At 44.1% G+C, this 21,363-nt stretch overlaps 3 protein-coding genes across 3 annotated transcripts; all 3 read left to right on the forward strand.

Annotated features, from left to right (window-relative positions):
- The first annotated feature begins 1,891 nt into the window (after positions 1-1,891).
- LOC144741616 (zinc finger protein 362-like) lies at positions 1,892-5,412 on the forward strand. The gene is given in 10 exon segments (XM_078624118.1): positions 1,892-1,954; positions 2,373-2,613; positions 2,883-3,008; positions 3,176-3,333; positions 3,335-3,504; positions 3,578-3,614; positions 3,617-3,804; positions 4,877-4,955; positions 5,058-5,216; positions 5,293-5,412. Coding segments are annotated over 10 exon segments (1,341 nt in total).
- A 9,574-nt stretch (positions 5,413-14,986) lies between these two features.
- LOC144741615 (epithelial membrane protein 3-like) lies at positions 14,987-16,088 on the forward strand. The gene is made up of 4 exons (XM_078624116.1): positions 14,987-15,064; positions 15,174-15,276; positions 15,379-15,519; positions 15,913-16,088. The coding sequence occupies exons 1-4, from the start codon at positions 14,987-14,989 to the stop codon at positions 16,086-16,088; spliced, it is 498 nt and encodes a 165-aa protein (XP_078480242.1).
- A 1,129-nt stretch (positions 16,089-17,217) lies between these two features.
- LOC144741611 (protein FAM83E-like) lies at positions 17,218-20,683 on the forward strand. The gene is made up of 5 exons (XM_078624113.1): positions 17,218-17,685; positions 18,110-18,256; positions 19,404-19,528; positions 19,612-20,046; positions 20,422-20,683. Exons 1-5 carry the CDS (start codon positions 17,218-17,220, stop codon positions 20,681-20,683), a joined length of 1,437 nt encoding a protein of 478 aa, XP_078480239.1.
- Positions 20,684-21,363: the final 680 nt, after the last annotated feature.

A 21,363-nucleotide genomic window follows, 5' to 3' on the forward strand; every position in this document is an offset into this window, starting at 1 on the left:
TCTCTTGTTTTCTTGTTTCGGCTCCTCTGGGCGCTGAGGACAAGTCAACGCCTCATCCTGTTCATGCTGTTCTGCATGAAAATCCAATATTTCCCATTTACACTATTTTGGTTTGTTCCCTCTGATTCAACAGCCCCCCCCCCCATCCCTACAAACATTTGTTGTGTTGGAGTATCACTGACCTCTGACAGAGTCACTCAGGTCTTCAGTGTTGACGACAGACGTCCATCTGAGGCGTCGTGAAGCCGTCGTCAGGCCCCGGGTTTCTAGGAGGAGTCAGACAGCTGCTGTTTACTGTCAGAGGCGCATCACGGTTGAACATCTGGGGGGTCGGTGATAAGACGTTCACTAATGTGCTGAAATCACATGAAAGCCTATCTGTCAGGAACCGTGGCCATCGGGCTGACGTGTGGCTGACAGTTGTTAGAAAACGTTGAATGCGCCTCTTGTTTGTGTCTGTGTGTGTGTGTGTGTCTGAGTGTTTGGGGGGGGGGGGGTGCTTTGCTTCGCCCTTGATGAAGAAGAAAAGAGGTGTTAACGTAACTCAAATCCATCATCGGTGCTCCTCCTAACAAAGACTCTTCACAGGAGGGATGTGGGATGAAGGAATTAATGAAAGAGTGAATCGACGGAATACGCTGAGACACATGTTCCAGTTGGGGGTCGGGAGAGAGCGAAAAGAAAACAAGTAATGTGAGAGTCTGTGAAGGGAAAATGGACTTCTACCACACAATCTGCCTGTTTTTTTCTCTTGTCACATTTTCTTGATTCTTTTTTCTTACATAATCATAGAAAATAAAAAAAGCCACAAATAAACACTTATAATAACATTAACTGATGAAATGAATAAATACATACCATGATCAGTAAGTAAATACTACTTCATGGTTTTAAAGTACATTTTTTAAAACATGAATTAGGGACAGAATGACGTGTCCATATTTTGACAGAATATATTAGAATATATGACTTATTGACAGACATATATTACTGAATATATTATATTAGAATATATGACTTATTGACAGACATATATTACTGAATATATTATATTAGAACTTATTGACAGACATATATTACTGAATATATTGTATTAGAATATATGACTTATTGACAGACATATATTACTGACTATATTATATTAGAATATATGACTTATTGACAGACATATATTACTGAATATATTATATTAGAATATATGACTTATTGACAGACATATATTACTGACTATATTATATTAGAATATATGACTTATTGACAGACATATATTACTGAATATATTATATTAGAATATATGACTTATTGACAGACATATATTACTGACTATATTATATTAGAATATATGACTTATTGACAGACATATATTACTGACTATATTATATTAGAATATATGACTTATTGACAGACATCTATTACTGAATATATTATATTAGAATATATGACTTATTGACAGACATATATTACTGAATATATTATATTAGAATATATGACTTATTGACAGACATGTATTACTGAATATATTATATTAGAATATATGACTTATTGACAGACATATATTACTGAATATATTGTATTAGAATATATGACTTATTGACAGACATATATTACTGAATATATTATATTAGAACTTATTGACAGACATATATTACTGAATATATTGTATTAGAATATATGACTTATTGACAGACATATATTACTGAATATATTATATTAGAACTTATTGACAGACATATATTACTGAATATATTATATTAGAATATATGACTTATTGACAGACATATATTACTGACTGAATTCCAAATGATTCTGAGCCGTCGCACGTCCAATTCTTTAGTTTTAGTAAAGAATGTAAAGCTGCGTCAACCCTCCTCTGTTGTACTTTCACTGCAGGATGGCTGAACCTCGCTTTAACAATCCCTATTTTTGGCCCCCACCTCCTGCGATGCCTGGCCAGGTGAGTGACGCTGATGTTTCACGCGGTCAATCTTTGGAGAACGAGTCTTAATAATTTCATCTATGAACAGCTAGAGAGATTCCAGTTGTTCACATGGTGTCATGTATTCGATCCATGTCTGGCTATAAATCTCTCCACAAACCACAAGTGATGTGTTCATGTACAAATATATAGTATGTATTAAAAACTCAAGTGTGAACAGACATAAATAATCTCACTGGGTTGAACACTAGAAGACTCGGGGCTGATTCCCCCCAGGACATGGTGTTGTGGGGTTACTGACGGGATCCGCTGATCGACAGGGACGTTTTGGCTGCAATGTCCCTTTTTCAGCCCCTGGGGGGAAACCGTCGTGTTGTAAACAGACGCTGAACTGATGCTTGTCTTCTTGTCACTGATGTCGTGTCCTGGCTGTCAGCTGGATAACCTAGTCTTGATCAATAAAATCAAGGAGCAGCTGATGGCGGAGAAGATCCGAGCGCCTCACATGCCCCCAGCCTCAGCCCCTTCCAGCAGCACTTACTGACCCCCCCACAGCCAGACGGAAGGCGGCCAGCACGTGATGTCCAAAGCCCATCAGATGGCAGCTCTGCAGAGCCACGGCCCGTCTCAGCCAGACATCGCCCTGCACGCCCGGCCGGCCTCCAGTTCAGTCACAGGTGCTCGTCCTCCTCAGTCCCCGGTCCTCACGTCGGAAACGATTCCACCCTCAGACTGAATCCGTCCCGTCTGTGTCTTCTCGTCACGTTTCACACTGTTCCATTCATCAGATGACCCCGTGTAACGACCTTTGTCCTCCAACGTCTCTGCATTCATCGGCCTCCAGCTGTCTAATCACTGCACCAAACATAGCTCAGAAACACTTTTCCAGCAGAATGACGAGAGCAACGTTTGCTGTAACGTAGATTTCTTTGCACATTTTCACCAGGTCGCGTCCTGGGGGACGTAAACCTGAATCTGGACGATAAGTCAGCGATAAAAGCCAGGGGATTATGGGAGGACTGGCATCTGCGTCAACTCATCGACCATCCCTCGAGAACAAACCACGTCTCAGGTTACGTCCTTGATTGGTGTCTGTGCCACACATTCATTCTTTCATCCCCTTCATGCTTGGGCTCATGTTGGGTTTCTGTTTCTGTTCCAAGCGCCATGAGACAGCTGCTGTCGTTCAGTGTCTGCTCCTTAAACACTCCTTTCCTCTGACATCTCGTCCTCCATCAGGTGTCGCACTGGCATCCAGAACCGGCAACCTCAACACCTCCGAGGTCATCACCCCCACGACGCCCTCCTCGAGTAGCCACACACGTTTTGGTGGCGCCCCCACACCTCACCTCATCTCAGGGTTAGCCGGCGGCCACGGGATGGAGCCAGGTAAAAACCTCCGGGGGTCTAGTGGGGCTTCTCGGGCCTCCCCCAAAGGAGGAGCGAGGGCGTAAGAAGATCAAAGCAGAAAATGGGTCTTCGCTGCTGGTGGTGCCCTACCCCATCCTCGCCGCGGGCAGCGACCAGGCCTGCGTCACCATCACTGCCAAACAGGGAAAAACCTACAGGTACAAATACTTGTACTGCACTGAAGCTGTGTAAACCGGTGGGTGTCCGCATCACGCTGTGCTTTTCACACAGGTGTAAAGTTTGTCCGCTGACCTTCTTCTCCAAGTCCGCGACATGCAGATCCACTCCAAAACGCACACAGAGGCCAAGGCTCATAAGTGCCCTCACTGCACTAAGTCCTTTTCTAACGCGTCTTACCTGGCTCAGCACCTGCGCATCCACCTGGGCGTCAAACCGTACCGCTGCTCCTACTGTGAGAAATGCTTCCGCCAGCTCTCCCACCTGCAGCAGCACACCAGGTCTGAGTTCACTGTTGTTGTTCTCAAATGTGACTCCCACACATCAGCCAGCTGCTCAGCCCACCCCGTCCAAACGTCTGACGAGCCCCCGTGTTTTTTGTACATATGAATTTACACGATTACGTATGTATGCTAATGAGTTCCTTTGATTCCGTCAGTTTAATGTAACAATTCATACAACTTCCACAGCGAATAGTGTTGATGACCTGACCTGTGAAGGATGTCACGTGAACCTTCCGGTGACCGACTAAACTGTCTTTTACTACATTCCAGTGCCTCTTATGAACCAGTGTTTAATGGACAAAGTACTTAGTTCATGTTACAGCCCAAATCTTTTCTCCAAACATTTGGTACTTTGAGGATAAGAGAGGACTCACAGAAAAAAAGAGAGGAACAACTTACTACTGATTGTTGAGTTTCAAAGCTGCCTGGTCACTATGGCAACACTTACGAGTATGTTTTTTTCAAAGATGATCTGTCTCATCATGAGCTGTCAGATATAGTGACAGTTCTTTGGAATCTTTTCCAACTATCTACTGCTGCTATAAACACATGGTTTGGTGAGAGTTATCAACAAAAATATTCCGAACTAATAAAACACTGACTAATGGACCAGGAGGGGAATCTGCAGTCGAAGGATTCACTTCAGGGTTCTTGACAGCGTCTTACTCATTCAAGCAGCGTCTGTTTGTCCAAAACAACCATTGAATCAAAAATAATCTCAATTAAAACATAATCAACTCTGTTCCAAGGACATGTTGTTGATGCAGGTGAAAGAAGGTAAAGTTCAGGTTATTGTCGTTTGTGTGCTTCATTTATTAAATCAAAATATCCAACAAAGAAAAGAACAACGGATGATGTTGCTCCTCCATATATACATACACAGGTGCATCATGGTCCCCTCCCAGCCTCTTTAAATACATTTACAAAACCGCCAGTTGTGATTTACCAGGAATCGAAGCAGTACACCCTTAAATATAATAAACAGTTGACCTAAATGGACTTTTATTAAACAGTTACTTCAAACTATTTCACTGTTTGACTGCGTCATGTCTTCCTCGTCCTCTGTCAGAATCCACACAGGCGACCGGCCGTACAAATGCGCCCACCCGGGGTGTGACAAGGCTTTCACCCAGCTGTCCAATCTGCAGGTGAACATCAGCCGCCGACGAAGCGACGGAACCCTCAATGCTGCACGGATCTCTTTCATGCTGTTTTGTGTTCTCCCCCCCCCCCCCACCCCCCCCCAAAAGTCTCACCAGAGGCAGCACAACAAAGACAAACCCTTCAAGTGTTCCAACTGTTACCGTGCCTATTCGGACTCTGCCTCGCTGCAGATCCACCTGTCTGCACACGCCATCAAGAACGCCAGGGCCTACTGCTGCAGCATGTGTGGGAGGGCGTACACATCAGTGAGTTGGAAATGAATGTCATCTTCCATCTGACATCATCTAAAACCAACCCCCACCCCTCATTTCTATGTTCCAGGAGACCTACCTAATGAAGCACATGTCTAAACACACGGTGATGGAACATGTGGTGTCTCATCACTCCCCTCCACACAGGACCGAATCCCCCAGCATCCCTATACGAATTTCCCTCATCTGAGCTGCAGTTCAACCCTCCCCGAGGTGTGGTGGTGACACCCTGTTCCTTTAATGGACCCGCTCACGACTGGTTCATGTGCCGGATTGTTCCAGAATCTTATGAAGAGGTGTTCTTTAAATGAGCCCATCCTCTTATTTCCTTTCCCGCTGACCAGATAGTCGTATCTGGGACGTCCAAAGATGACCCTCGCAGCACTTTCCGGCCTGGAAACAACAGGCCTATAAACTATTTTTCCAGGCAGCTACTTTTTTGGTGTTGTACTTTGTTTTTATACAGTATGTTCATTAACTCTCGTCAGAAATAGTCTTCCGTCGGCTCTGGTGGCCCAGTGAACATCAAGGTGAATGCTTACTTCTATACAGTGTGTATAAATGTGTAATGTTTATTCACATTTTTATGTCAGTGTTTGCAGTGTGTCAGTATTTTATGACTGTAGCCTTTATTTTTAACATTCAGACCTGGATCACTGACCAGACACTACACTACATTTTAGACAGGAAGTAAGCCTTTCCTATGTTATTAAAAGAGGTTAAATGCTAAAAAAAAGAAGAAGAAAAAAACACTGAAGAATCTACGAGAATTAAAAAAATCCACCTGAGTTGATTTAATTGCAGCTTTTGAGCTACAAATAGCACAAAAAAGTGGTTAAACCACCTGTTAATACACTTATTTATGCCTCAATTCTTCCAAAGCCGCCAAAAGATTTATTTATCTTTCAGTGATATTGAATAATGCACTTTTTCCAGTCTGCGTTTGGGTGGGAAAGACAAGAAATGTAACGGCAAATATTCTTCACCTCTGCTAGCGCTACTATTACCTCTTTCAGTTATTCTGTGTCAAACATGTTTCCATTTTAAATGTATTAAAGCCTTAAAGACTTTGTCTCCGCTCCACTCTATTTTATCACTTTACATTTGCCTTTGACGTCATAACATACTGTAAATAAAGTCCATGAACATGTTTTATAATAAATATTTGTATAATTACAGGTGTGGTGGATTTTCTTCCAAATAAATCAACAAAATGTTCATTATCTGGTTTGTTTGTACATGGAACTGTGTTACAAAATAAACACAACTGTAACAAGTTACAAATAAAGTACTGCAGTTACTGTTGTTCCTACAAATATTCCTTTACGTTGTAATCTCAGGTACTGAGCACAGTGGGGGGGAGTGGAGTAGGCTGAGCGTCTCTGAGCTGAAGTCAGGTTTAGATAACTCATCTCTGCTGATGGCGGGGCCGACGCAGACATCTCACCGGGAGGAAAGACACCGGCTCAGACGTCCTCCCACTGAGGATACAAGAGAACCTCTGTCATTCACTGATTCTTTGGATTTGTCGAGAGCTGAATTTTCTTTTCTTTAGATCAGGCCGACCTTGAGGTTTGCGTGGGAGGAGATGTGAACGTCTCCAGAGGTTTACATATTTTCTTCAGGTCCTAATCAAACAGATGATCGTAGAGTCCTATAAAATACTTACTTCACAGAATGTTGAGGCAGACTTGACTAAGGTAAGTCAGATTAAACATGTGACACGTTCCAATATTAAAAAGTGCTACATCAAATCCGATCATGTTCCACGTTCTCCAAAGTTGTGCCTGAGGTCAATGGATCCGTTCAGACGTGAAAAAGCAGCAGCTCAGCAGCAGTCCTCATACACAGGACCCAGGGTTCACAGACGCTTCACAGACGGATTCCAACTAGAAAAGTCACTCTACTCAAACTGTGTACGGATGAAATAACTGAAGTGTACCTCCGTCGGCTGTGACGACTGCACCTTGTGCAGGGTTCTCTCCAGGGCAGCCAGTTGATGAGACATGTGGAGTATTTTGTCCCCCAGTTTCTTGTTTTCCATCTCCAGGAAATCCACCCTGCAGAGAAGAACAAGCATGTGCCCCTCAGTCTTCATCTGACTGAACGTGGATGTTTTCATCCCCGACATTCAGCGGCTTCCTTAGACTCAGTTACCTGCATTTGGACAAAGACGCTGTGAGACTTGTGTCCTTGTTGTTGTGTTCCTGCTCATTCAGCTGCTGTAGTAACCTGCTCCGCTCGCCAAGGAGCTTCTCATTTTCCTCCGTTATCCATCTGATCAGCTCTTTCTCCTGCACACAAAGACATTTTGTGTCTCCTAGTGTGTTTCACCCACATCGGTTTACCGAGTGCACAAGTCACTGTACTGGATTCTGAATCTACATGGATGATAATAATGATGAAAATCAGAGTTTCCTCAGGTGTCATGCTGCAGACCTTTGCTGGGAAGGCCTTTATGAATGCATGTGCTCCAGACTGACCTTCGCTAACGAATGGGAACACAAGGACAGTTCTCGCTCCAGGTGTTTTATCCTCTCATCCCTCCAGGTGGTTTCGTCATCAAATTTCTGCACCGCTTGACAAAATTTTGTCTTGTATTTTTCCTTCTTCTCGTGATATTTACTGCGAGTACACAAATCAACTTCAGTGTTTGTCTGTATGTTTAATAAGTCAATGTGGTGATGTCAGATATGTTTTAGAGCTCCCCAGGCCGAAGTTGCTGGCTCTGTACCTCCGTTCTTTATCGAGGCATTTGAGGGTTTGACAGATCTCGTTCCTCAGCGTCTCACACTCAGCTCGGGTGGCCAGCAGAGTGCTCACAGCTCCTTGATGATCACAGCTCTCCTGCACGGCAACAGGAATTCAAACATCATGTACAGTGTATTACTCTGTGATGGAATCCTCTTATTCAAAGATCTCAACCTCTTGTGATGGGTTTTCCTCACACATTTGTGTGTGTGAGTCTTCCCGTCGTGGGTCACGGTCGGTTTGCCTCCACAACCTTCAGACACACAGCGGGGTTAAACCTCCATTTACAGGAAATCACTGAGACACGTGGGGCGTTCAGGTACAGACTGGCTGGAGAAGAAGAAGAGAGCGGGGATCTTACTGTTGGTCGTGGGGAGAGTTTTCTCTGGTAAAAGTGGTGAGGTCGAGGTCTTTGTGGCAACTGGCCAACTGCTGCTTGAGACGGTGTATCTGAGGAAATAAAACGGGCTTTCCAGCATGAAATAAGAAACAAATGGTGCCGGACAACATTTGATTGTGTGTTTTAAATCGTCTGAAACAATCAGACAATAATCACTCACTTCTGACTGGTTTTCCACAATGCTCCTTGTCTGAGTGTTGAGCTTGTTTTGCAGATTTCCACACATCTCTTTGCTCTCAGCCAGTTCTGTTGCGTGGGACTGGGACACGACAAGAACATCCTAAACCACGACCGACGGAGGCTGACGGAGGCTGACGGAGGCTTCTCATGTGGTGTCAGTGGAACATACCTGAGCTAACCCATGAGCTTGGTTTGCCTGAACCTGCATTGCCATGAGCTGCTGCTGCTGTTCCTGGAGAGCTGACTCCAGCTGCTTCACCTCCTCCTGCACAATTACAAGCTGAAACAAATATTACAGATCAGTGCGTTTGTCCCACAGGCCTGACCCCCGAGGAGATGGTCCCAACACACATGCCAAGCCTTCATACATATGTTTGAATAAGGAGCTGATGGCGTCCTTCGATCGATGCTGTTCCTGTTGTTATACTCACTGTTTCCTCCTTTTCCAGAAGACGCTGTGTCTGAACAGCGAGCTTCTCCCTTAAATCCCTGCAGGTCTGGTTGTTGTGAGTCAGCTCTGCAGCTTTCGACTACAAGGAGCCAGGAACGCATCATGAAGGGTGATAAACATTAAGTGAGAAACAAAGAGGAAAGGACTTCACCCTATGGACGCTCTGGTGACACACTGGGAGTCTAAAGATCACCAACAATCGTTCACACTTTACACGTTTTGACACGATTCCCAAACCTTGTTGATGACTTTGATAAAAACTGATTTTACTGTTCTTTCTCAATGATATTCCTTGAACACATCGTACCGTCTGTTGCAGGAAGCTGTTGTCAGCATCCAGGGAACGAACTCTGCCCCTCAGAGCTCTGATCTCAACGTCCAGACGATCATTCAGCTCTTTGGCCTTTCTCAGTTCCACCATTTCTTTTCAAGGAAAGTCAAGATAATGTATTTGTCAACTAATACATATAACTTATGATATTATTATTAAGGATTGGAGCATGATCACCTAAGACACAGAGGATCCAAATGTGACGGTTCAGAGGGTTCTTAAACATATTATTTTTGTTTGTGGAGTTCAGATCTGTATCATATATCGTATGTAGTCACACAATTAACACCATCTAGCTGCTGATAGTATGACGAAGTATCATGAAATAGTTGGGACCATCAGACCAGGTATGGACGAGCTCTGTGACAGACCGTCCTCTCATCCCTGCACGCTGTCCACGTTACCTCATGTGTACAGACACTACAACAACAGCTGTGTTACTCACCGTATTTCTTCAGTTTTTCTACCTCTAGCCTGAGTTGCTCAACCTCGTGTTGTGCCTCCTCCAGCTCAGGCTCTGAAAAACAGATCCAAGTGAATGTTTCTGCTCTACTCATCAGTACTATTACTCATCAGTACTACTACTACTCACCAGTACTATTACTCATCAGTACTACTTCTCATCAGTACTACGACTCATCAGTACTACTAGTTTATAAAGTGACTGACAAGCCTGACGATGTACATTTCTCAACAAAGGGACATCAGCAGCAGACAGTGGTACTATCATAGAGGAGGAATCCCTCTCATGATGACAGTCAGCCTGTTAGAAGCCAATTCATCTGACCGTCTCTCACCGTAGGTCCTTTGGGTCCAGTGAGCAGACTCTAACTCTTCAGGTCAAACGTCGAATCTCGTCGTGGGCCACGGCCAGACGGCGGGAGCCCTCCTCCAGGTCCCGTTCCAGACGGGAGCACTCTCTCTCGACGCTGCTTGCCTGGACAGCCAAACGTCCGACACCACGACTCACAAAATGACCGAGGTAGAGTATTTGTATTGTTGTGCCCCGAAGGAAAACTAGGAATTTGTGCAACAATGTTCAGAAACACGTGCAAGACCAGATGGAACACCTAAAGAGGTGCACGATACCAAGATGCAACAGGGGTGTGAGTTTTTGAATTTCTTCTGACATGCGACGTTCTCTACCCTGTGATAGTAGATTTATCACACTGAAACAGAAAATAGTTTTCAGTTGATCATCAGCATCAGTTCATGGTGAAAACACACAAAGGACCCCCCTTGTTTCAAAGAGAAGAAGGAGACATGACCCCAGTGTGAATGAACCCTTTCCAGTGGATGCAGATGCTGCGAGGAAGCATGCGAACAAAAAGAGTCAGGTGCATGTGAGGATTCCCATGGAACCGTCACTGTCACAGAGTGTTCGTGTCCTGTTAGTATGTTGGTAGACCCCATCAGATGAAAAGGACGTACAGGAATCAAAGTGTGCTTGCTGTGCGAGGCCTTGTGGAGCCCAAAGAGTCTCTTCCATGGGCTCCGGGCAGGGTGAGGTGCCCCCTTACGGGGAGGACTGCAAGGTGCAATGATATCACATGACATGAGTGTTTTAATTTTCTCCATTATCACCTGCTTCAAAAAGGCAGAAACGACTACTTCCTGTGACCTGGTGTGTAATGTGGTTGGGTCTTTGGGCATCTGTCCCCAGAGGACTGGCTGTGTTCCCCTCAGCGGTCAGACTCGGGTCGGGTTCCTCCCTTGTTCCTTCAAGAAGGGAGGCCCTCTCCACCAGGAGGTACGCCACCTGCTCACTGGGGCTGCTGGGAATCAACTCTGTGAGACCCTGCTGGTACAGCATCTTTGACACCTCGCTGATCTGGGCATCTGTCAGAGGGTTTGGGGTGTGAGTTTATATATCTTATATATATACTTTGAGCAGGAGTACCTGATGACCACTGGAGACTGAAGTTTGATTGTTCCAAGTTTGAGTTCCATGTGCTGGAAATGCATGGGCTTCACTGTCCAACAGGGGTACAATATGTACAACATACAATGGATGATACCACATTCTGGTATAATCTTAAAGTAAAATAGTATTTTCATTTGTAGAATCCATTGTGACCTGATGCATATGTGTAACTGACAAACTGAGGCATATTACTGCTGAAACTGCACGTTTTTCTGAAGAAATTCAGGTTCTTCAGGATGTCTATGTATTGCCACAGGTTCATAATGTACTTGTACTGCTGTTGTTTTACTGGTCTGGCCCACTTGAGATCAAATTGGGTTGAACGTGGCCCCTGAAGTAAGCTGAGTTTGACCTCCCCGGTGTAGAAGATACAGTAAGATATTGACAACATATTCTCAGCGTCCACACACAGGATGCTCATGCTCTTGTCATTGCCAACCTTGATGGGAAATGAGGCGCCTCAGCTGGTCCTTGAGGTGATCGTTCTCGTCTTGTATCGCCTCAGCCAGAATGGTTTTGTGTTCTGTGAAGCTGCGGATCTGCTCCAGGGTCTTTCTCACCTTACAGATGGAGAGAACACTGACACACAGCCACAGCTGATTTGTGGGGTCACCGATCATTCGACAGTTACCTCTGCCATCTCTGCCGCGTGCTGCGAGCGCTGGCTGTCCAGGTCCCTTCTTACAATGCTCAGCTGACCTCTGGCATGCTGATAGGCTCGCCATAAGAAACACAGCTGAGCCTCTTTGGTAGCTTTGGGTGCAAGTCCATCCTCACAACACCATGTGTCAATCTGCTGCAGTTCCTCCTAGAGACAGCAGATGGTGGTAGAGTAGAGGAGAATTTCATCCTTTTGATCAGTCACAGGTTCCAATTTTTCTTTTTTACATTTTAACATTTTAAAAGGCTACAAATGTTCAACAACAGGGGGGGGGGGTCAGATGTTTGATTATCATTTCAGTCCTTCATTGGATATCACCATGTATACACGTTGACAAGCATGATGATTTGACTATTAAATAGTTCTAGATTTGGTTGGACAAAAAAAGTCGGGGGTCGTGTTTTTTCTATTTTTAGGATGAGAAAAAAGAGTACTCTGGGAATAATATGACACAAAGAATTGTTTGTATTTATTACATCACTACATGAATAGGGGAAATGGTTCTCTACACAACATGCAGCCAGTTGAACAGCTGCAGACAGCTGCGGGTGGAGATGTGTAATTAGAGGAAACGAAACGAGGAGATTGACAGGAAGGAAAGTTTTCAACAAGTTGACAGAAGCGCGTCCGTTGAAGCTCCGGTCGTTTCTGCCATAGATCTACATCACCGGTTTAAGCTAGCAGATGGACGGAAGAGGAAAGTAGGTCCGCTACCTCCAGATGATCCATGTTGTCGGACGCTGGAGGGAAAACAGTTGGTCGTCTGAGATCAAAAACACATATTTGACTTTTTCCACCGAAAAATCCGGCGTCCACAGTAGTGTGAATTCCGTCACAGCCAAACGGAACGGAGCCTGCTCGGAACGTCACGCACGACCCGTTGTTTTGGTGTAACGTACGTTGTTGTTGTTTTTTTTTTTTTTACCGTTACGTCAGTGAGACGCAGTACAAAGCTAAAACCAGTGGTCCAGGTCACAGCAAACGACCTAAAGTGATCCCAAGTGTTCGGTGTTACGCTAGCGACAACAAGTCGCTATTTGGTTCTCGTTGTTCCTCCAGACTTTGAAATTGTTTTGTTACGATCTGTTGTTTCCGGGGGTCCGTGAAGGGGTCATCTCACTGTCTTCACTGTCACAATTGAACACCAGTAAAATATTTATACCTGTTTAATGTGTATTAACACTCTGTCATTTACTCAGATGTTGTGCAAATGTGTGATATTTGTAACAATTATTACACATGTATCAAATACTCAAATGGGGTTTGGATGCACAATAATGCACAACAATAAATAATAAAAACATCTAAATATTAACTGTATTCTGCCTTTTCTGTCTACAGGGGTTCTAATACTTGGGTAACACAAAGACAGATTTTCTGGTTTCCCCCCTGTTCCAATGAGCAACAGTGTTTTTATAGTGAACTGAGAATTCATTGTTGTGTCTTGGGTGGCCTGAGATTTCCTGTACATTTACATTCAGAAGTGGGTCGTAATGAGTCCTGATTTCCTGGCATGACACTCATTCACGTCCCCTCGGAGAAGGAGTGGATTTTGTGCCAAGCAGCACAGTTTGATGAACAGAGGGAAAGTGAGCTTGGCTTCTTAAAAACAACTGCATGAACAGTTTCTTCTTTCTGTCCACAGTTCTTAGAGTTATGCATGTACCATACTCAGAAACAGTGGGTCTTCCATGGTGATTGTGTTAGTGCATGTAGGTCTAGAGGAATGTTATTTTTGGTACTGAGCTGGTCCAGACCACAGTTTTGAGGGGGCGGGCCAGGAACGTTTTGGAGGAAATGGGTGTAGAGAACTCCTCCTATATCTCTGCGCATTCCATGTCCATGCCGTTTTCTCTAAGTTAGGGAACTAATGGTTTTGTGAGAAAGGGAGGAAAGCATCCAACGGCAGCAACGTAAAGAATCCTGTACAGAGCACAGATCAGGTAAGACCATCACTTAGCGTTACTGCAGATGCTCTTCTGTGCTTCTATTGAGATGTTTGTTGTGTCAGGTATTTAACACAAACCAGATGTAGGATAATATAAGCCGACACATGCCATGCTGCGTTGTGTTTGTGATTTCCCTCTTTGGGGCAGTCCGTAGTGGGAGAGATGAACATGCAGGGTGTGAAACAACAACTCTGAAGTGTCATATGACACATGTGGGAATACAACAGGAAAATAAGTTTGAAATGAGATGAATCTCTGAATGAGTCCAATGTGAAGACAGCTTGGCATCTCTTCCTCTTCATGGCCACAGAAAAGATGTGCCATGTACTTCCCCTGGGGCACGTGTCCTCACAAATATTTCCATGGTTACTATGAATATATTCAGATTGCGCCATATACGATTACGACAGTAAACTGTTGGGTTGTTCAGGCTTTTTAAACCTGAAGTACAATGACAAGTAATTATACTGCACAGTGTGGGACAAAGGTTTGTCAAATATGGAAACACATTTATGCCACAGTGATGAGAAAAAAAGACCTTGTTAGCTCTAGGAATATTAATTAATGTTGGCTGGAATTGTTTTTCCAATATAACTTGATTGACTTTATTTTAAATTGAGGACTTGTGAGAATTATTTTACAAATACAATAATTTATTTTGAGTTCTCTAATTACAATGACCCTTCTGAGAGCCTCAAAAGTTGGACGATTTGTACAAATGACCACAGAGCAGTTCAGGCCGATGGTCTACAGCCATTCAGTCCTCAAGAATTTACACGCTCTGATGTTTTCCTCAGAGGCCGCTTACGATCCCACGACCCTGTCTGTCTGGTAACTGGGCAGATTGTCGGGGCAGATGTAAAGAGGCATGATCAAAGTGCTTCCTTGTGAGGCAGACAGATATTCTTCTGTTCCAAATCGCAGCTTTGAAAATCTGTTCTTCATTACTAGTGACAAATAAGGAACAGGAAATGTTTCTTGCCCAATCCAGAGCATTCTGCCCCATAGAACTATGGGTCAGCCCAAAGATGGCTGCCATTGTGAAGACAGACAGATTTCCATAAAATAACAAGGCCGATTTTGCGCAGGACTCCTGTGCCTTCATACTCAAGCAGCCATGGTTTTCCTCCTCGTTTCCCTAACTGTGCTACATCTGGTCACCTTGGCCATGCTGCTCATTGCGACACTGGAGAAGGTGAGATACACCAAGACTGCTCATATTGTTCCATTTTACAAGCCAGTGCTGATCTGTGTCAGAGATTAAAGACTATGCACATCAACCAAACACGTTTCCTTCTCCACAGTCCTGGTGGATATGGGCTGATTCCGAAGTCTCCGACCTCTGGTACAACTGTTTCTATGATAATGCCACTCAGGGGTGGTTGTGTGCTACCACCAATGAGAGTGGTAAGTAATTAACGCATTCATCTCCTCTGAACATTTGACAATACAAGTTTTACTTTTACTTTTTAGCAGGTGCCATGTGACTTATCTGGCTTTCTCCCCCAGACTGGCTGCAGTCTGTCCAGGCTCTCATGATCCTCTCTGTGGTCTTCTCCTCCATCTCCTTCCTGGTGTTTGTGGGTCAGCTCTTCACGATTTCAAAAGGAGGCCTCTTCTACTTCACAGGCCTCTTTCAGGCCTTTGCAGGTGTTTCTCCATTTAGTTCAGGACAACATCCAGCCGCTATTAATGATTTCACAAGAAAATGTGATTTCACATTTGAAAACTTTGAAACCCAAATCAAACACTATAATCCCCCGGAAGGCTGATTTATTGTACTGCATTAGTGTCAGTGTAAGAAACTATTTTCATCTCCATTTATCAGTCATGCAGCACGGGGAGGCACAGATATTGGGATTAGAGGAACTCGGGGTTCACAAATTCCAAGAAGTTTAGCTGGCACGAATGCTCACTCCCAAAAATGTTCATGTGTAGAACCTTTACAATTAATCTCTGGTATGTAATTCCATGTTTTGTACATTTACTGTGAAAATATGTGACTGAAAGCATGGAGGTAATAAAATGTTGTGATTCTTGCAGGGTGCACAGACTTTGCCGCTTGCCTCATCTTCACCTTCCACAGAAAGGAGATCTTAAACGACAGCAGAGATCTGACCAAAGGACGCTTTGGCTACTGCTTCATCCTGGCGTGGCTGTGTGTCCCTCTCCTCCTGATAAGCGGAGTGCTCTACGTCCACCTGCGCAAGAAGCAGTGAGCCAACACCACAGAGACGATTCAAATGAAACTGAAGCGCATCTGTGGCTGTTCCTCTCATCTTTTTCTTGCTATGGATAAAAGGAATGGCTTCATGTAGAGTTTAATTGACTCAGAATGATGTGGTCCGGTTGCTGGACGCTGACCCTTGAAACTCTCATCTTGTCAGCTGTGCCTCACATGAAATATGAAGGGTGTTGACATTGCCTCGTATCAATGACTATATTGCTGCGTTTTGTCTTCAAGCATGTTTACTTATTAAAAACACAACACACGACGTGCCGTCACTTCTTTCAGTGTGAGACACGGAGCCAGAGAGAATTCCTGACATAATCCTGTGGTCACAGAAGGGTGTGCCATTGTTGTCTTGTAAGCATTCACTGTCTTTTGGTATTCATAGTTTATTTTGTTGAAGCGTGCCCAGCAACAGATGGGGGTGTGGGGGTATAAATAAATCAAACACCTGTAGTTTAGGAGGGTTTCATCTGTAGCTCGTAATGACGAACCTACCTGTCAGGGACTGTTAGAGACAGCGCTGTCACACACCAGAGAGTAAACATCCTCATGGCTGGGACAGTCCCAGCAGGTAGAGTCGAAACATGACTGTTACCTGAGCATACCTGAGCAGCTAGACATTCTGTCAGATTCTCTGGAATCTTTTAACAATGTCGCCGACAAGGCGTGGAAGGAGGAGTGAGTGACATTTAAGGGAGGGAACACACAAAGAGCGACAGATTGTGACAGCTCAGGTTTAACACTTGAACCAGGCATAGGAGTCACACTGCTCAGCAGGTGAGTTACAACTTTTGTTTGTATTTCCAGCATTAAGATCAAGATAATTTTTTAAGATCTTCTACTCACAGTTTGATTCCAAATGTCAGGATGAACTGTTGGAAAACCTGCTTCCAAACATAAAATGCCCTTGGGACTAAACCGTGACCCTTGAACAAGCTTCCTCCTCGAGTTCAAGCGTTCATCTCATCAAGATAGTATATATCGTCCTCGCTAATTCTTTCCCATCATGGAATATACAGAGACTCCTTCCCGGAGGGATGAATGAAGTCATCCCTGTTGTTGGTAGGTTAGCTGATAGTTAGCCCTCATTCCCAGAGGCACACCAGGCTGCTGCCATGCCGAACTCTCAGGAGCAGAGCCTCGATGAAAATGTAATATTCCAGCAGGTGAATGTAACTTCTGCAGAGTTCCTTTACTCCGAGAAGGAGCGCCAAGCTGTGGAGAGACTCCTGAGCGCAGGTCCTGAGGCCTTCTACAACGCTGTTGGCAATGAGTGCGCTGGCTGCTTCCTGTCTTCAGAAGAGGTTAGCCAGATAAGCCGCTGGGCGCAGGACTTCCACTTTAGTCATCCACAGGTACCAAAGGAGGAGAATGGGGAAGAAGGCAGTTTGCAGATGCGTGATTTCTCCTCCACGTACTTCCCGTCCCACTCGGATACACCAGCTCCATCCTTGGAGTTGGGCTGGCCTGAAAAAGTCCCCTGGATGCGAACAGAAAGTATCAAAGTCTACACCAGTCCTCCTGCTGAGGGCGACCCTTCAGTGAGAGAGATCATCCGAAGGCATCTACAAAAGGCCAGCCAAGTAAGAGCATTTAATATGACATGGACGAGCATAAAGCAGCATTTTGTATGAGCATATGCATTCAGTCAGTCCTGATCAATACTTTAGACGCAAAAGATTTGCAGTCAAAGACAATTCTTCGAGGGCAAATCTGTGGAAAAAAACACAATAAAACCTTTTCAATTCGTATTCACACATTCGGTTAGAGATTTAAGTCCAGTTCTGTTTGTAATTGTACAAGAAACATACAAAAAGAATGTAGGCACAAATGTATGTGTACAGGTACGTTTATGTAAGATTTCCCACTAAAACAACTAGACTTGACCAAGTCAGGTGGAAACGTTCTTCATCTTGTCATTCATGAAAAGAACTGTAGTCCTTATTCTCTCTCTGAATATTCAGAATACTTCTGCCACTGTGCCTGATCACTTTCTCTCATTTGCAGGTAATTGCCATTGTGACAGACAGATTGACGGATGGGACAATAATTAGTGATTTACACAGCGCGGCCTTCAGGGATGTCCCCGTTTACATCATCCTCAATCAAAGGTCCATTAAGGAAAACATCACACTCAACAGGCTCAGACATCCGGTGAGTTGTAGTCACATATGGTATGCAGATACCCTCCAGGAGGATACAGTCTTCATCAAGCACCGTGCACCAGCTCAGTGGGTGAAGTGATGGATTAACCACCGTGACCACGTCTAGAAAGGGCATCCATGTTATTAAAAAACTCGTCACACTGCATATGTACTTCAGAAAGGTATTTCTCCTGCAACTCTTACTTCAGCATGTTTTTGTTTGGTATGTAGCTTGTATGTTGAGCAACAACTTGTAGAGGAACTGGTCTCACAGCATTCAGAGTTGTCAGAATGTTTCAAGTGGTAGAGTCTGTCCGATGTTGAACCTAAATGATCTTTATAATCCTTCCTGGTGTTCCATCTGTATAACAGGAAAGTAGAGTATTTACATACAAATATTACATCATTTGTAATCATTCTAATGACACTGGTGAATTACAGTCATCTGAGGTTGTCCGGGGGTTGTATTATCTACAGATACACTGTTTTGGTTTAGAATTACTGTATATGTGCCAGCATCTCTTAGTGTAGAGATGACATTCATCTGACATTCATCTGTTCCCAGAGAAAGAGTCGTACAATCCTCAGGCTGAAGTTAACACTTTAATATCCAAACATTTGATGCCTTGGAATCGCATCCACTCACCATCAGATTTAAGTTTGTCCATTTCTGGCCAATGGCATGAAAAGTGTCCAGTTATTGATGAGGTGGTTCATTCCCTGGGACATATGTTGGCCAGGTTTTGGTACACCATAAGAGGATCACAACAAAGGGTGCTCAGTTCCCAGGGTCAGATATTCTAGGTGTCTGCTGCTCCTCTGGTCCATTGTTTGCCAGGTTTACTGTATATGTCATGTAATGTATCATATATCAGCATCCTATGGCACTGATTAGAGGGATACCTAGCCTCTAATCCTTTTGGAAGGCTGGAGCCTTGGAAGGCAGGCAGGTTAAGGGAGGTTCTCTGTGGGAGTGAGGATGAATGGTTGTCTCCGGATGTCAGGCCTGTGATTGTACAGTGGCCTGTCCAGAATCATCGCACCACTTGGCCTAGCATGACTATGAAGTCTAGTTTATCAGAGAAAGGATAATCACCCCTGTTCAACGCAAGTTGAACTTTTAACCATCCAATGTCATTGTTCATCTTAATGTGCAGAACATTCAAGTCCGTGTTCTTGGAGGTAAAACCTTTTGTTCGAGGACTGGAAGAATGGTGGAGGGGGAGTTGAAGGAGAAGTTCCTTCTTGTGGATTTAAAGACAGTGATTCATGGCAGCTACAGGTGGGGAGTCATGTCTCTTGGTAGGACCTTTTTATAGTGACTGCACACATGAGTGATATGACACATGTCTTTGTACTCTGCAGCCTCACATGGACTGACGCTCACCTGCACCGGCAACTGATCACTGTTCTAAGTGGCTCCGTTGTTGACACTTTTGATAAGGAGTTCAGGATCCTCTTTGCTGCTTCACAACCCGTCCCTGACATGTGGAGGGTCGCCAGTACCCTTGGCGATGTGATTTTTCCGCAGAGAGATGTCTCTCATTACAACCCCCCCCCGAAAATTGCCCAGAAGCATGAGATAATCAACCCTCCTTCGCCACCGCATGATTCCCTCCTGGACTGGGAAGCCATGGGTGTTGTTTGCAGACAGTCCTTCCACGAGAGCCCTTTTGGTGGAGATGATGGGACTGTCAGCAGGAAAGCACCTCTGCAAAACGACATACTGGTCGATAAAAAGAAACACAAGGATGTTTTTACTCACAATGGACAAGAGACACCCATGGATACGTGGAGAAGGTACATGAAAAGATGAAAAGACTGTGGACCGAGAAAGTGTGATTTCTTTATTTTGTATTACAGAATGCTTGATGGTTTTTGTTCATAGGATGTATGAAAACACATCTCCAATGCGACATAACATGCCAAATAAATTAAGAGTGTCCGAGTAAGTATTCATGTGACGCTTTCATTAGTTGATTAGTTCATATTGGTTACATATTTGAGTGAATGCAATCTTGCTTATTTTGACAGCAACACGCAGCCGGCATCTCCAGCATATCCAACATCAACTCGACAAAAGTAACATGAACGTTATCAGTTTCATTCAATCCATGATTATTGAAATGAATATAACTAAACAATGTTATGTATTCTTCTCTTTTCTCTCTGCAGGGTTGAATCCAAAATGCAACAAGTCACTTTCAGGCAGCTCTCTGAAGAGAGGAGCAACACGTCAGATGACAAACAAACTAAATATAGGTTTGATGATAAAAGAAGGGAACCAGAGCAGAGCCCGACTTTACTTTCCCCTACTAAACAACGAGAGCGCTCTAGACTGGAGCCAGTTCTGCTGGAGGAGACCAGCGTGGACGGAACTGACCCCAAGCTGGAAAACACACCAACTTCTAGAGTGAGTCTGCGGTCAAACAACTGATCCCAAACTCCTGTGAATTGAAGAAGTTGAGATTCCCCTTTCTTTCTTCCAGAAACCTATCATCTTGAGGGTGCCGCAGTCAGAGAGTTTTCAGCTCTCTGAGTGACATCATGAAGAGGCTTCAGCCTCAACAGAGTTCCGCAGGGAACCTCAGAAAAGGACTGAAGTTCTCCAAGTCAGAAATGAGCCAGTCTATGATGGACCTCAGCCTCCCGACCACAGATACAAATCCAGACAAGAAAAGTGTTCCAGTGCCAAGGCTTAACGCCACTGTAAGTTTGTACATGTATCTGTGCTTGTGGGGAAACTGTAGAGACTGGGGCCCTTCAATCTCTACATACAAGGATTATTTTGATAATATATTTATTCCCCTCAGGTGTCTTTTCTTACTCATGTAGATTCTACACACTTGCATAAAACTATTACAGGTCAAGTCACAATAAATCATCATTTCAGGAGGCATCGCTGCTCACGGGCCAGAGAAACAGTTGAGATGTAGAGCTGGTTCAACTTGTACATATTTAAGCAACAATTATCTTTTCCAAGGGTGTGTAGTACCCAGGAGTCAGCGTCTAATTTTGAGCCAGATATTTCTTTGATAAACTCTTCAGTAAGGTTTTGCTGTTCAATGAGCAAGCACCACCATCAGGCGCTGAGGGCAAGATAATTATAACCAACCA

The sequence above is a fragment of the Lampetra planeri genome, unplaced genomic scaffold (genome assembly GCF_965212315.1).
Source record: "Lampetra planeri unplaced genomic scaffold, kcLamPlan1.2.h2 scaffold_621, whole genome shotgun sequence".
NCBI classification, from domain to species: Eukaryota; Metazoa; Chordata; class Hyperoartia; order Petromyzontiformes; family Petromyzontidae; genus Lampetra; species Lampetra planeri.